General features: G+C 43.3%; 1 protein-coding gene across 8 annotated transcripts in view; it reads left to right on the top strand.

Annotated features, from left to right (window-relative positions):
* The first annotated feature begins 15,637 nt into the window (after window positions 1–15,637).
* Window positions 15,638–16,970, top strand: part of DAB2IP (DAB2 interacting protein) — a 695,389-nt gene continuing 694,056 nt past the window's right edge. For all 8 annotated transcript variants that reach the window (XM_082263572.1, XM_082263570.1, XM_082263568.1 and 5 more), the window contains exon 1: window positions 15,638–16,069. In XM_082263572.1, the coding sequence (XP_082119698.1) occupies window positions 15,952–16,069 (118 nt within the window). In that variant the 5' untranslated portion in view covers window positions 15,638–15,951. The remainder of the gene's footprint in view (window positions 16,070–16,970) is intronic.

Below are 16,970 nucleotides of genomic sequence, written 5' to 3'. Positions count from 1 at the left end.
TTCATTCTGTTAGGGTTCACATGAGTGGCCAGGGGGTGGTAAAAGGAGAAAGTTGAACTGCGGTTTTTACTGAATGGCCCAGCTACACTAGGGCATGCAGCCACTTAGGGCTGTACACATGTACACACATGTGGTGAAAATTTTATGGTATATTTTATTTGGCAGACTTTGCACATCCGAATGCAACCGATTCCAGTAAATGGATTTGCATCACCACCACCGTGCAATTGCATGCAATTTTGCACTGAGGATCGGCATTTTGAGGGTAAAAACAGGGTAAAAAAAAGATAATCCAATGCAGAACGATATTTACAGGGGTGGCAGTAAGAGCCCTTTCACACTTGTGTTCAATCTGGATCCTTCTGTCAGTTTTTTTAGACGCCTGCACACTAAACCACAACCTATGTCTGTAAGCAGGCAGATGTAAACAAATATACATCGCTTTAACTACTTCTGGACCGGAAGGATTTGCCCCCTTAATGACCAGGCCATTTTTTTGCGATTCGGCACGGCTTTACTTTAACGGAAAATTGCGCGAAGGTGCGACGCTGTACCCAAATATCATCAATGTCCTTTTTTTTCCCACAAATAGAGCTTTCTTGTAGTGGTATTTGATCACCTCTGCAATTTTTTTATTTTTTTCCACTATGAACAAAAAAAAGAGTGACATTCTGCTATAACATTCCCCCCCCCCCTCCCAAAAAAACTTAAAAATCACATTTTTTCATAGCTTTAGGCCAATTTGTTTTCTGCTACATATTTTTGGTAAAAAAAAAAATCGCAATAAGCGTATTTTGATTGGTTTGCGCAAAGGTTGCGTCTACAAACTAGGGGAAAGATTTATGTCATTTTTTTTTTCTTTTACTAGTAATGGCGGCGATCTGCGTTTTCTAGTGGGACTGCGACATTGCGGCGGACAGATCGGACCCCTAACTGACATTTTTGACCCTTTTGGGGGGACCAGTGACATTACTACAGTAATCAGTGCTAAAAATAGGCACCGGTATTGTAATAATGCCATTGGCAGGGAAGAGGTTAACACAGTGGGTGATCAAGGGGTTAAATGTAAGTCTAGGGAAGTGTTTCTAACTGTGGGGGTTGGGCTTTTGAAATGATCACAGAGACCTGTTATCCTATATGGAAGGATCACTTGCGCTCTGTGATCATTCCAGAGAGAAGAATGGTCAGCTGCTTTTTACAACAGCTGCCTGTCCTCCTCTCTCAGCGGGGAGCAATCGCGGGTGCCCAGCGGCAATTGGAGCTGCCGGCCCCGTGCATCGAAGTCCCCCGCTGCAGCAGGCGCGCGACTGATGTAGGGCTATGATAGTTCGCGCAGGAGGGGCTGCCTGCTGCAGTAAAACTGCGGTTGGCGGTCCTTAAGTTGTTAATTCTTCTTACATCTAAACCAGTTTATGTCCCCAGAAAAAAAACAAAAAGCCCCATGCACACTCGGTGTATAGACCCGGCGCATAAGGCTCTGGTGTTTAGGCGCAGGTGGAGGGCACAAGTCACAGGTGCAATCGGCTCTTGAAAGTTCTGTACTAACGATCAGATTATCGTACAAACCGCTTCTAAAGCTGTATTTTTAATGCGACTTTCTGATCGTGTGTACGGACTTTAAAGCGGGGAGTACAGCCAAAGCTCATTTGGCTGTACTTCCCTTGTGGATCACAGGAGTGCAATTATCTTTGCATTCCTGTGACCCGTTTTCATCAGACAGCGGGCTGAAGTCCGCTGTTGGCTGACTTCAAAGAGCTGGTCCAGGCTCGGGAAGGATTGTGAACATACCTACCAAACTAAGGAAGGTAGGTATGGATCATAAGGTGAGTACCTGGATAGAGACCTGGCTCCAGGGGAGAGTCCAGAGGGTGGTGATTAATGGGGAGTACTCGGATTGGGCGGGTGTGGAAAGTGGGGTCCCCCAGGGTTCTGTCCTGGGACCAATCCTGTTTAATTTATTCATAAATGATCTAGAGGAGGGGATATCTAGTACAATCTCAGTATTTGCAGATGATACTAAATTAGGCATGCCAATATCTTCTATGCAGGATGTGGAAATCTTGCAAGCAGACCTGAACAAAATAACGGGGTGGGCAACCACATGGCAGATGAGGTTTAATGTAGAAAAATGTAAAGTAATGCACTTGGGTGCCAGAAACCAGAAAGCAAGCTATTCACTAGGGGGTGAACCTCTGGGTGAGTCTAGGATGGAAAAGGACTTGGGGGTACTGGTAGACAACAGGCTTGGCAGTGGCATGCAATGCCAAGCCGCCGCAAGCAAAGCCAACAGAATACTGGGATGTATAAAAAGGGGGATTCACTCCAGAAATAAAGAGATTATTCTCCCGCTCTACAAGACTCTGGTCCGGCCACATCTGGAGTATGCTGTCCAGTTCTGGGCACCGGTCCGCAGGAAGGATGTGCTGGAACTGGAGAAAGTCCAGAGGAGGGCAACAAAAATAATTAGGGGAATGGAGGACATCGGCTATGAGGAAAGACTACAAGCACTGAACCTATTCTCTCTGGAGAAGAGACGATTGAGGGGGGATATGATATCAATGTACAAATACTGTACTGGCGACCCTAGCATAAGGAACAAACTATTCAGAGAAAGGGAATACAATAAGACACGTGGCCACTCACTAAAACTTGAGGAAAGGCGGTTTAACCTTAAAGTGCGTAAGGGGTTCTTCACTGTAAGAGCGGTAAGGATGTGGAATTCTCTTCCACAAGCAGTCGTATCAGCGGGGAGCATAGATAGTTTCAAAAAACTATTAGATGTACACCTTAAAGACCACAACATACAGGGGTACACAATGTACGGTTAAAAGCAAACACACACGCATCATGGGTTGAACTGGATGGACTTGTGTCTTTTTTCAACCTCACTAACTATGTAACTATGTAACTATGTAACATATGGGCAGGCTCTGCCCAGAACCTTGGACTGCCACCTGGCTCAGCCTCTGGTAAAGCCGCTGAGAGCCTGAGCCGGCCGCTCACGCCCCCTCCACAGCCCAGCGCTCCAGTGAGTGCATGGGAGGGGGAGGGGGGGCAGAGCAGACTGACAGTCATCAGCTCTCTGCTCAGGGAGCTTTGAGAACCGAGCGTTCGGTGGTGTTTGATCGCTTGGTTCTCAGTGTTGGAGCTGGTGGGGGAAGGATGCAGCATCGGACTGATGCTGTATTCAGCTAGGTAATTATGAATAAAAACAAACCCATACATCTATGTTAAGTCTGTCTGAGATTACATGAAGGATCAAATGCAATCAAGGCAGCCTAAATGCACAGGTGAACTGTGGTTAATTTTCATGAAATAATACCTAGTTATCCTACCAAGAAGACCCTTGTTCAGGCAATCGTATTAGAGTGACAGTGTTCTATCTCTGTCTCCCAATTCTGCTCCTGCATTGACACCCTGTCACATGGGCTTCTGATGGAGATTGCAGGTGACCATTTTAACACACTTTGGTCCATTGTTCTCACTCATCATGAGAAATGCCACGCTGCCATCAATGGAGTGCATGTATGTAGACAGAAATTGGCTGTAAAGTGACTGCAGGAGATCAGCAGTATTAACTAGCATCAAAGGATAAAAATCATTTCATTGACAATGTTATTTTGTTAGGGTTTATACCTTCTGTAAGAAAAAGGAAGACCTCTACCTAAAACATTAGCTCTAGGTAGACTGACCCTTCCCTCCCTGATATTACAGAGTGAGCCAGAGATACAAGCAGTGTTCTCAAAATGCTGCTGAAGCATGAAGGAACTCCCAGACTGAATTATCGTGTAGAACATTCTCCTTGTAATGAGCCCTTTTCTTACTCTCAGGGAGTACGCCGCATCCAAACCTAATAATTATTCTAATCCTTGCAGATTCAAAGTTAAATGTTTAATATCTAGAGCGGAGCTGAATTTAATCAGGAAAAGGAAACTCCTTTCCTGTTTCTGCACCTGTAAGTGAACATCTCTTTCCAACGTGTCGGGAGCAGCGGCAGTACTGGGTTTGCGGGAGAAATAACTGAGACCCTGGCTGCCTCACAACTGCTGTTCCTCATAGTCAGACCTTTCATCGCTCTGCACTGAAAACTGCTTCCTACAGATCTGGAAATTACCACCAGATTTGTGTTAAAAGCCGCCAGTATGTCTGTCATTTGTAGGGCTCTGTCCGTTGTTTGTGGCACTCCACCCCTTTGAAAGTTTTATTGAAATGTTCTGGAACTTGTCAGATAGTTTTTAATGAATAAAGAGGATTATAGCCTATTCACTTACTGTCCCTGTGTTCATGATTTCATCTCAGGATTTTCTTTTCAAAACATTCAATTCACAAAAGTAAATATCACCTTAGTACAAAACAGTTTTTGTTTCACACAAATTAATTATTGCTTATAATTTCTACCTGTATTGGCTTGTTTTCTGTTTTCTCTACAGACGCCTGAAATGAGCCTGGCATTATTGTAAGGAGTGTAAACCTGAGCGTTAATCTTTGTGGCTAGTACATACAAAATAATAGAAAAATACCTAAGAAAACATGGGTATAGCCTAGGATATAAATAAATATAAAGGTCAGTCTCCTCTTGTCTGCAGGAATTTCCATCCAGACCCTGTTATCTGGACTTACAACACTTCCTATTGTTAATAAAAAGAAAGCAGCATCATTCTGAGTACCACCAGCACTTCGACAGTGACAAGGCTGAACTGAACTATGACAAAACAGGACACAGACAATTCTGTTTCAGTCGTTTTTGTTAGTTTTACAAGAAAAAAAGTAGTACAACACAGTATGTGCTTTTACATTGCTGGAGCTGTCAAAGACGATGAAAGCAAACAGTAATGTTGAAATCGAGAGATAACAATATAGTCCCATGTTGTAATCTAGCAAAGCTATTAACGGTAGAGCTATCATGGAAGATTCTGCGGTTACGTTACCAACCAATCATGACTAGGACACAGACAATTCTATCTGCCAGTTATGAATGTATGCAACTTCCATATTGAATAAAATACATCTTTATATAATGCCTCTATATTTTAATGTCACATAATGGACTTTCCAGTCTTCAACTTGAATGTTCTTCCCTATCACACTCTTTCACCCTATCTCTACCCCTTTCTTTCTCTACAACCTCCCTTTCTCTCACTCCCCTCTCTTTCTTTTTCCCTCTTCTCCAACCTTGAAGCTGGGTTCACACTGATGTGGTGTGGGAACCACAGCGATTCCCGTGCTCTTTCCGCATCACATCAGAATTGCAGGCAGTTCACACTGTGCTCTGCAAACCGCCGGGGTGTCAAAATAATGTTAATGACACCCCCAAATTGGTTTACAGAACGCAGTGCAAACTGTGGAATCGGATGGAAGAGGATTGCATGGGTCTGAACTCCCATGCGATGCAATTCCAGTGCGGACAATAAAAAGGGTCCTGCACTTTTTTGCTGCGGATCCATTGCGAATGGATCTGTACATAATGCGTGGTTCCATTCACACCACACTAATTTCGCATGTCGTACGGACAGGAATCCGGTGCGATTCCTGTACACATGACATGCAATGCTGTAGACCACATAAGTGTGAACAGCCTGAGGGGTCTATTCACACCAGGTGCGGTGCGACTGCAATGTTGGTTATTCCAAGAGAAGATTTTTTTCAAAATGTCTAGTCTCCTATGTGCCCAGTTCACACGACCATGTTGCGTGTGTACGGGCGGTGGGTGCCGAAAAATAGTATGGCTAGCTGTACTTTTTTTATTTTTTATCCAGTGCACTGCAAGGTTATCCACTGCCTCGCACTGCATGGCGGCTGATGCAGTTTAACAAATGTCACTATGTGATCTTTCAATAAAAAAAAAGTGAGCAGTGAGATGTGCTGTGTTATGACGCAGTGGCTAGTATGAATGACCCTCAGTCTGTGTCTCTCTCATTCTCCCCATCTCTCTTTCTTCCCCTCTGCCCCACATCTTGCTTTCTATCCTTTCCCCCTTCTTTCTTCTCCCCACCTTCTCTGTATGTCTTCCCCACTCCTTATTCCCCTCTCCCCCCCTTCCCCCATCTATCTCCCCCCTCCTATGTTGGTGGAAATTCTCCAGCGGTTCTATTTCTGCTGACCGCATTAGATACAGTTCATTGTGTAACTGTTCTTATTGGATATTCTGAGTTATATTGTGTGTGATATAACCGATCTGTGTGCTGGGGGTCTCCCGGCAGAATATTGCAGTCAGTAATTCTCATATAATTGTAGCAATTAGATTTCCTCTTTAGAGTTTGCCTGGTTCCCTGTGTGCTCATTGTTGGCGGTGGATTGTGTGGGTGCAGATCTGCAAGTTCTTCCGTAATATACAGTATGTATGTTAAACACTGAGGCTTCTGCCCTGTGATTGGACTAGTGAGTGTGTATTATCCAGCCTAGTCTGTTAATCTCCCACCCCAATCTCTGACAGTTCCATCTGCAGTTATTTAAGCAATTTATACTTTTATGGCCTCTTTCACACTGCTGCCTGAAAACACCCAGTTTTCAGAAATGTGGGTTTTTTTTTTTTTTCACATAGTTACATAGTTAGTGAGGTTGAAAAAAGACATCAGTCCATCCAGTTCAACCTATGATGTGTGTGTGTGTTTGCTTTTAACCGTACATTGTATACCCCTGTATGTTGTGGTCTCTAAGGTGCCCATCTAACAGTTTTTTGAAACCATCAATGCTCCCTGCTGATACGACTGCTTTTGGAAGAGAATTCCACATCCTTACCGCTCTTACAGTGAAGAACCCCTTATGCATTTTAAGGTTAAACCGCCTTTCCTCTAGTTTTAGTGAGTGGCCACGTGTCTTATTGTATTCCCTTTCTCTGAATAGTTTGTTCCTTATGCTAGGGTCGCCAGTACAGTATTTGTACATTGATATCATATCCCCCCTCAATCGTCTCTTCTCCAGAGAGAATAGGTTCAGTGCTTGTAGTCTTTCCTCATAGCTGATGTCCTCCATTCCCCCTACATTTTTACTGTTCTAAATGTAGCTGATTGATTTCGATGTGCCTGTACACACAGACGCACAAACATGCGCTGCATGTTGATCAGTGGAAAAAATAAAAAAAATAAATCTAAGTTGCCGGTCAGTAATTTTGGGGGTATACTCACAAATACACACTTCCTGCTTGTGTATGGATACTCGCGAATCCACAGAAGTTATATACAGCTTACACTCAGTGTGCAAGAGGCCTAATGCTTGTCTTTTTTTTTTTTTTGTATTTAGGATTAAATATGCTTCAATAGTAAATATGTGGATTTATAGTTTCATTTAAGGTTATGCTACTTTTCTGGATTTTGGCTGAAGATGAATCTGAGATTCGCTGGACAAACTGAGTTTAGATTGCTTGATAGACACTTTGGTTGCAGTTGGACGCCGTGCATAGTGCAGCATACACACACGTGCATGCAAATCATTTGTAGGAACATGCTGGTTGCATGCTGTAGTCTTAGTGCAGCTTGTTTTCTCCTTGTTAGTGGATGGTCCATATTGTATAGAACTGCACAGCTGACATATACATGTAGAGACCAGAGTGTATGACCATGGTTACAGGCAGAACATTTCCAAACATCTGATTGATTATACAGGATAACGGTTTGTCAACATTATTTACAGTGTACAGTTATAAAGGTCTGTATTCTTTATGTTTTATATAGATTGTATTGACTGACCCCTATACAGCCCCCTCTCCAGCCACCAGCAAAAAGCATAGCTGGAGAAAACACTCTCACTGATATTGTTCATTTGGGAAAGGAAATCTGTTTCTTTCCCAGGAAATAGTTTTCTCAGAATAACTTATTCTAGACTTTTTTTTTCTTGCAGTTCATTGTGTGTGAAATATCAGTCGGGTTTCCAGCTATAGGCACTGGCACACAGGGCCAGTATGTTCTCACCATTCCTGGGAAATGCAGTTGAGATTGCATTAACAAGTTCAAATCGCAACGTGGGAATCAATGTCCCCTGAAATTATTTTCTGCTGTCCATCTGTCATGTGATTCTGTCCTGATTGGTCAAGGCACGTTGTGTGAAATCCTAACCCTGGCTATTTTATAGTCTCCACCTTTGCTTGTTAAAAAACAGATGTAGAACATGATGTGAGGGTCGGGCTGAGTCACTTTTCATCCCATTGTCTCTCCGCATACAACACAGCAAAGGACTTCCATCCAAATCCTGAGAGCTCTTACCACTTTGAAGCTGGATTTAGTTCCCAGCAGGCCCCGCCAGCCAGTCGTGTCTGTGTTTCTTTCCAGGGGCTACATTAAAATATCATCACGTTTCCTTAGAATTTCTGTCATAACAGATGTGATGGGGCAAAACTTTTTTCTGTGAAGTATAACAGGAGAGGTTATGGTGAGGTGGGCTAAAAGGAACCAAAAAGCCTCTACTTAACCAGTACAAAGTGTAAGCTCTGTCAGTGCAGAGTGCACCACCTGCTATAGTTGTCACCATATAGCAAAGTGGATTACGTTATGTTAGGTTCATCGTGTACACTGGATAATCACAATCACAGACTGGTTTGCACCTCATTTGCAAAGCTCAGAAATGTAAGAGGTTAAAATGGGATTCAAGCCTAACACTCAGCCCTTGTTCACACTATGAATCACACAGGAATGCCCTGCACATTCTTGTGTAAATCACATGTAATTCAGTGCAATGCAATTTGTGCCCATTTATTTTGAATGGCCACTGCATCGCACCAAAAGTGTACTACTTTTCTAAACGCACTGCAATTGTTTTGTACCATGCGATCCGAGGCAGGCAAACACACTTTTTTTGCAATCTGTGTTTAGGGTGTCAACTTAACATTGACACCTGCTGCTTTTCGCGTTTTGAACGTGAGTGGGAAACAAGCAGGGAACAACGATTTATTACATCACGTTCTAGTGGGAACCTAGCCTAACTATTCTTAAAAATTTCCCCTGTCTCCTCCTCCTACCTATTCTGCCTACCCTTTTTAATTTGTTCTGGTCCAGTCATATGATCCTGCAGATCTTGCTCCCCATATCATGGAGCGCTGGACAACACCTGGGAATTCCTGGAGCCTTGACGTCACCCATAGGCTCCCATAATTTAGTTGTCCCTTGCAGCAGCTGTTCATTGACACATGGAAGCCAGAACTGCAGAATCACGTGACTGGAGCAGAGCGGACTAAAAAAAGGTAAGTATACAGAGAAAGCGGAGGGAACATTTTTAAGAATGCTTAGTATTAGCCTTGAATTCAACTTTAATGCATAATGGTCCCTCCATAGCCACCCAGGAATTCCCAACATTGTAAAATAGTGGCAATGGTTTCCATGTTCTTATAGGACATGGACAGAGTTGTGTTTTTTTTTTTTTTTTTTTTAACGTGCCCTGCCAGGTATCATTGACTAGGTCAGGGTGACGAATTGGGGAGAATTAATTAAAAATAACAGACAATTCTACCTTAATAGGTGCTGTTGCTCATAGCAACCAAACATCTTCTATTTTTTTTTTTTTTTTTCCAAACAGCCTATTATTGGCTGCACTCTAGTTGAGATAATGTTTGTGAGCATGACCACAGTGTGTGTGACAGCCAGGTGCGCCAGCAAGGCCTTACAGTTCATTGTTCTCATGTTACCCCACTGCTGGCCATACACCTATCAATCTGGTTCATGTATTACAGTGAGGGAAAAAAGTATTTGAACCCCTGATGATTTTGTACGTTTTCCCACGGACAAAGAAATGATCAGTCTATAATTTAATGGTAGGTTTATTTTAACAGTGAGAGACAGAATAACAACAAAAATGTCCAGTAAAATGCATTTCAAAAAAGTTATAAATTGATTTGCATTATAATGAGTGAAATAAGTATTTGACCCCTTCGCAAAACATGACTTAGTACTTAGTGGCAAAACCCTTCTTGGCAATCACAGAGGTCAGACGTTTCCTTGTAGTTGGCCACCAGGTTTGCACACATCTCAGGAGGGATTTTGTCCCACTCCTCTTTGCAGATCCTCTCCAAGTCTTTAAGGTTTCAAGGCTGACGTTTGGTAACTCGTACCTTCAGCTCCCTCCACATATTTTCTATGGGATTTAGGGTCTAGAGACTGGCTAGGCCACTCCAGGACCTTAATGTACTTCTACTTGAGCCACACCTTTATTGCCTTGGTCGTGTGTTTTGGGTCATTGTCATGCTGGAATACCCATCCACAACTCATTTTCCATGCCCTGGCTGAGGAGAGGAGGTTTTCACCCAAGATTTGATGGTACATAGCCCTGTCCATCGTGCCTTTGATGCAGTGAAGTTGTCCTGTCCCCTTAACAGAAAAAGACCTCAAAGCATAATGTTTGCACCTCCATGTTTGACAGTGGGGATGGTGTTCTCTGGGTCATAGGCAGCATTCCTACTCCTCCAAACACGGCTAGTTGAGTTGATGCCAAATAACTCAATTTTGGTCTCATCTGATTCTGCTCACAACACTTTCACCCAGTTCTCTTCTGAATCATTCAGATGTTCATGAGCAAATTTCAGATGAGCCTGTACATGTGCTTTCTAAGCAGGAGGACCTTGCAGGCGTCGCAAGACTTCAGTCCTTCGCGGCGTAGTGTGTTATCAATTGTTTTATTGATGACTATGTTCCCGGCTGCCTTGAGATTAATGTCAAGATTCTCCCATGTAGTTCTGGACTGATTCCTTATGGTTCTCAGGATCCTTGAAACTCAAGGTGAGATCCTGCATGGAGCCCCAGGCCGAGGGAGATTGACAGTTACTTTGTGTTTCTTCCATTAGCGAATAATCGCACCAACTGTTGTCACCCTCTCACCAATCTGCTTGGCGATGGTCTTGTAGCCCATTCCAGCTTTGTGTAGGTCTACAATCTTGTCCCTGACATCCTTGGACAGCTCTTTGGTCTTGGCCATGGTGGAGAGATTGGAATCTGATTGATTGTTTCTGTAGACAGTTGTCTTTTATACAGGTAACAAGCTGAGATTAGGAGCACTCCCTTTAAGGGGACTTTCACACTGAACACTGGTTTGAAACTATTCAGCTGAACTCTCCCGATTTCAAACCCGCCTTTCAGTGCAACTTCGGGGGCAATTTGAATGACATCTGTGCAAAATTGGGACAATGCCAGCAATAGGCTGTGATTTGGCATGCCATTTGATATGTCAAATTGTGCCAATGTGAGCGGGGGGGGGGGGGGGGGGTTATAGAGTGCTCCTAATGATAGCTTGTTACCTGTATAGAAGACACCTGGGAGCCAGAAATCTTGCTGATAGGGGATAAAATACTTATTTCACGCATTAAAATTCAAATCAATTTATAACTTTTTTTAAATGCGTTTTTCTGGATATTTTTGTTGTAATTCTGTCTCTCACTGGTAAAATAAACCTACCAGTAAAATTAGACTGATCATTTCTTTGTCAGTTTGAAAACGTACAAAATTAGCAGGGGATTAAATACTTTTTTTCCTTCACTGTAATGAATGTAGCAGATGTCAATCGTTTTCATTTGTATTTCAATCAATTTCACCTAATTTGCATGTCATGGATTAAAAGGTATAAGCAGTTAGGTAGGTTGATAAATCAGATGGTGTATGACAGGGGTCAGCAACCCATAGATCGTGATCTACCATTATATAGCAGCCAGGTGTCTGGTAGATAGCTGGCTGGGTTTGCTGATCTGCCATCCCAGAGCATCAAAGAGTGCAATGAAGGGGGACTACTTGTAAATTTGGAGTTTAGTAGAGAGCAAAAGCCACTCAAGCCAATGTCTCCTCTGTAGTGCTGGCTCCTGTCGAATATGGAATGATACCAACTGCACTCCACCTCTTATCCCGGCTAGCAGTCTCCAGAGTGGTGGCAGCAGCAGGAAAAAAATGATTTTCAATGTCAGTGTGAAGCAATACACTGAGCATAAAAGTATTGGGCTGCATTCATACTGATGAGATATCAATAATTTCGCTTTGGGATTAAAGAGGAAGTAAACCCTCCTCTGCAACTTGTACCTATAGATAAGGCTTACCTATAGGTACTGTAAATATCTCCTAAACATGTACCGTTTAGGAGATATTTAGCTTGCATACAGCCAGTGACATCACTGGCATATGCGCTCTGAAGGAACGGCTGCCCGTGCCGTTCCTTCAGAGCCAAGTGCTGTGAAAGTCAGCTCCCGCGCGCATGCGCGGGAGTGATGTCACCGCAGCTCCTGCCAATCAGATGGCCGGATGCCACAAAGCAGGAAGAAGAGCGACCGAACATGTCGCCCGTGAGGGAGGTGAGCGAGCTCCACTGCGGAGCTTCGTTCTAAGGAAAGTATTTCATAATGAGCTAGTATGCGATGCAAACTAGCTCATTATGTGTTTCTCTTTCAGGTGTTTGTTTGTTTTTTTTTTTAATTCTGAGGTTTACAACCTCTTTAATAAAGTATTCTGTATTTGAATGAGCTGCAGTTTACCCACACCGAGGGTACATTGCAGTGTATCGGCAGCTTTCCTGTGGGCTTGTGGGGCATAGACATAGACTTCAATTATATCCTGCGGGTTTGGTACACTTTCTGAATGCAGGAGTTTTGGTGCCCTTTCAGAAAGTGCACCGCACCTGCAGGATATAATAGAAGTCTATAGCAAAGCGCAGCTAACCCAGGAAAGTTCAGATGCACTGTGCTGCAACTGCAGTGCAGATAAACCGCAGCACATCAGTGTGAAAGCAGTCTTCTAGGGGGCTCAGAACAGTAAGCATTCCTTTACATTTGTAGTTTGGGGTGTGGTAAAACCACATAGCTGAGACAGGTTTTTACCACCCCCTGCCTAAACCATACCCCCTTTAGCTGCAGTAGCCAGGGGTGTACATATGTCAGAGCCGCAGCAGAAGTTATATGCCCTGTCATGGTTGGTGTGTTTACCACCTGCCAAGCATGATCAGTTGACATGAATGAGGACGCTCTGCAAATGCCTTGCAACCTTGTGCAGTACAGCAAACAAGGGGTTAAAGCAGGCAGCATTGTATTGCTTTCTTATCACCTGCTTTAACCCCTTTGACCCTGCAGAAGCATGCAGTTGTGGGGTACTTGCAGAGTGGCTCTATTTACTTGGATGGGTTGCAATTGACATGCAGTAGCACCAACCAAAAGCAACAGGGGGTTTAATTCATGCTGTGGCATGTGTACAACTTTGGCTGCTGCCTCAGCAGCTAAAGGGGGGTAGGGGTAGTTACTTAACTGCATGGTTTTACCGCCCCAACTTTGTGTGAACGAGCCCTAAGAGTGCTGCCCCCTAATAATACAACTAGGGGTTCGTTCACACAAGTGCAGCAGGCACCGCTGCTCCTCTGAAAAGTGATCTGAGTGTGTTTGATAGGTGGTGAGGAGGCGATATACTGTATCCTCACCACCTGATTTAAACCCATGGTTGCCGTGCAGTGCACGTGATTGCGACATGGTAGTACAGCTATTAGCGTTTTAAATCCGGTGTGAGGAGGCGACACTGTACCTGGTGATCTACGACTTCTCCCATGTTGTTCAGATAGATCTCCACCTCTCTAAAGTGATTGTAAAGGCAGAAGGCTTTTTATCTTAATGCATTCTGCGCATTAAGATAAAAAGCTTTCTGTGTGCAGAAGCCCCCCTCAATTCCCCAATACTTTCCGAAGCCCATCTTGCTCCAGCGATATTGCAGGAGTGTCTCGGCTGCCCGGGACTCCCCTCCTCATTGGAGACGGCAGCACGGCACCATTGGCTCCCGCTGCTATCAATCAAGTTCAATGAGCCAATGAGGAGAGAGAGGGGGTGGGGCTGGGCTGCGGCTCTCTGTCTAAATGGACACAGGGAGCTGAGGCTCGGCTTGGGTGCCCCCATAACAAACTGATTGCCGTGGGGGCACTTAACAGGAGGGAGGGACCCGAGAAGAGGAGGATCCAGGCTGCTCTGTGCAAAACCATTACACAGAGCAGGTAAGCATAACATGTTTGTTATTTTTAACAAAAAATACTTTACAGAGGCTTCCTGCCCCTGGTCTATGAAGAGGCTGATTGCAAAATAAGTGTTTGTTTTTTAAATAATATTAATAATAAAACAAGTTTGGAGGAAAGCTTTATTTGTAAAATTCTCGATTGACAAATCAATCCAAGTAAAAATAAAAATCCTTTTTCACACTGACAGCAGCTGGCCCTAATGGCTGTTGGTGTCATTGATCGCAATCAGATGGATACAGAAGAACTTACAGTTGGTAGAATATTGAAAGACTTGTGACGGAATTAAAAGGCGATTATTTGAAAAAAGTCTATGTATGGCTGGCATAAGGATGATGTCACATGAGCAATCTGCCACACAGCCTTCCTGTTGGGCTGATACATACTATAAACAGTGAGGATAAATCCCTTTCCATGACATGTCTGTGGAGGCAGAGTGATCAGTCTAGTCCTAGAACGCCCCCTACCCCTCCTAAAGACCATCTATTCACTCGTAGAGGAGTGTTGGATAAGCCTCCATAGGAGAATTTTAATTGAACATTAAAGTCCATTTGTTGCAGAAGAGCTGATCATGCAGAAAGATGAACTCTCTCAAATATCAGCAAAAACTTCTCTTATAAGAAACCATTTCATCAGTAAATAGTTGCAGATATTGTGGCCCCTCATGGGTGCTTTGATCATTCATTGACCATTTGCTGCCCTAGGGCGTCTGCGAGCTTGTGGCAGGAGCAGTGAATAATGAGTACATGTGTTTTCCAGGAGTGTGCTACATGTTTGGAGCCCCCGAAAGAGCTAATGAGGGTCCTCACTGCAGAAGGGTCTGGCATGGAGTAACAAAATATTTTGTGTATATGTGAAGAAGAAGATGTATACATACTGTGCGGACACTCGACACTCCATTGTGGCCAAAGAAGAAAAATTCTCATCTGAATTTACAATAGTTATAAAAGTCACGAGGCTGTATAATATATTTCTCTTTATTGGCATCATATTGCTCTCACGTTTTCTCTGTGTTCTGCTGTTGGATAGTGATTACGGTTTGAGCCGCAGTTTCTAGACTTGTCTGTATTGATAAGATTGGATAGCGTATCTCTGTGACCCATCCTGTCACTTCATTGGAAAAATCACTGAAAATTCTCTGCAATTTGCTCTCTGCTGGTCATGTGTCCTAACGAAGATTCAGACTTTCCTTCTCTAAATCGTATTTATTCCTGTGCACAGTTAAATCTGAGTGGCTGCTGAAAAAAACAGTTTACAAACTTCAGTAAATGAAGTAAACTTTTCGGGATTGGATTTGACTGGCACAGACAGTCTCTCACTGCACTAGCCAAAAATGAGTGTATATGGCAAGTCATTTAAATGGCTGTAGTGTTACTGAGGAGCAGAATTAAAATCCTCTGAAGACCTGAAGACCTGATTTTACCCATACACGTTAGATAGCTCTCATCCTAACGAGGATTGGGCTGTTTTCATGATGCAAGGGGAATCATTATGCTGATTTTATCCCACATAGACATGGCCATCGATTGGATGTCTGTATGCTGTCCGGATTTAACTTGGAAGTGAGATAAGCAATCTGTGCGGTTGGCTTCTTTTTGCTGTGTAGAGTGTTTATGTAGCAGTAAGAGGGGAGGTCTCGCTGTGGGGTGTGAGTAGTTTCTCTCCAGCCCTCTCACATTACACTCGTCTCTTTCCCTGTCAACATGACTTCTACCTACAATGCTGTACAGAAAACCCTGTAGGGTCTCACTCTGCACTTCTGACATGTCGCTGTTTGGCTGGACCATTGTTCCGTGGTCACAGCCAGGCCCAGGACAGGTACCTCCACCCCAAAAACTTCCCATAACTTCCCCCAGCTTTTCCTGTCTTGTAAAGCACAGCAGATTATAAGTGACTCTTCGCAGCTGTGGGAGCCCCGGACGTGGCTGAACTGTCCCCAGTACTGAGCAAAAGGTGGAATCATTGAGGAGCAGGAATTCCCCTCTGTGGATCCTTAGCCAGGTCACCATGCCTGTGAGCAGGAAAAATTCAGGACGACGCTCCTATTACTACCGCTTTTTGGGGAGATCACAGCTTCAGAGGCAGCGCAGTCGGTCACGGAGTCGCAGCAGACCGCCCAGGAGGGGTAATCATTTTTTATAAAGTATGCTGTATGTAGCAGCTACACTGCATCAGATTCTTTGATTTCCTGGCATAAGTTCAGAAAAGATGGAATCTGATTGGTTGTTGCTTGGAAAAGCTTTAATTTCACTTATTATAACTTTTAACAAATTTTATATGTTTTTGAATCTGTCTTTTGTAAAGGAAATTTTAAATGGTTTGCTTCAGTGAATTGTCTTATGGAGAGATATTTTCTGAGAATAAAAATTAGTAGGGATGAGGGTGAGCTTGTAGAGGAGAGTTGGTGAGTATGAAAAGTTCAGCTTTTTGGCAGTTAAATGCAGAGACAAGGAAGTATGACTGGAGAACACCTGTATAACATTCCCTAATTTAAAGGTCTATGGCAACTAAAGAAAAAGACTACTTTGTGAGTTTGTGAGGAAGGGCCATTGGGACCATTCACACCCGTGTGTAAAAGTTCTCACGCTCAAGCCACAACGAATGTTTATGTCACTTTGCTGCTCCCTGCTACATAATTTGCATTTTTGTTATTCCTCATGGAATTATCAGACAGGACGTCGTCTACAACATTTATAACATGGGTTGGAATAGATTTCCTTCACTGTGAAAGTCTGTATTAAAATTATGTTCCCCTCCCCCTCCCCCTTCCCTTTCCCCTAAGATCACAATTATCAACTCTGATTTGTTTGCCTCAAGAATGGATAAAACTTTATTTTAAAGCCCATCCCCAGCTATCCAGCTTACATGTTTATTTCATTGTAGATAACATAGGGACTTTTAGAGCCTCTAACAGGTTTTTATTGACATTTGTGTTCATATTGGGGAGATTTTTCTTCATTTTCTATCATATTGGGGAGATTTTTCTTCATTTTCTATCATATTGGGGAGATTTTTCTTCATTTTCT

Source organism: Pelophylax lessonae (assembly GCF_965119305.1).
Source record: "Pelophylax lessonae genome assembly, chromosome: 7".
NCBI classification, from domain to species: domain Eukaryota; kingdom Metazoa; phylum Chordata; class Amphibia; order Anura; family Ranidae; genus Pelophylax; species Pelophylax lessonae.
This window is presented reverse-complemented; position numbering and strand designations above follow the sequence as displayed.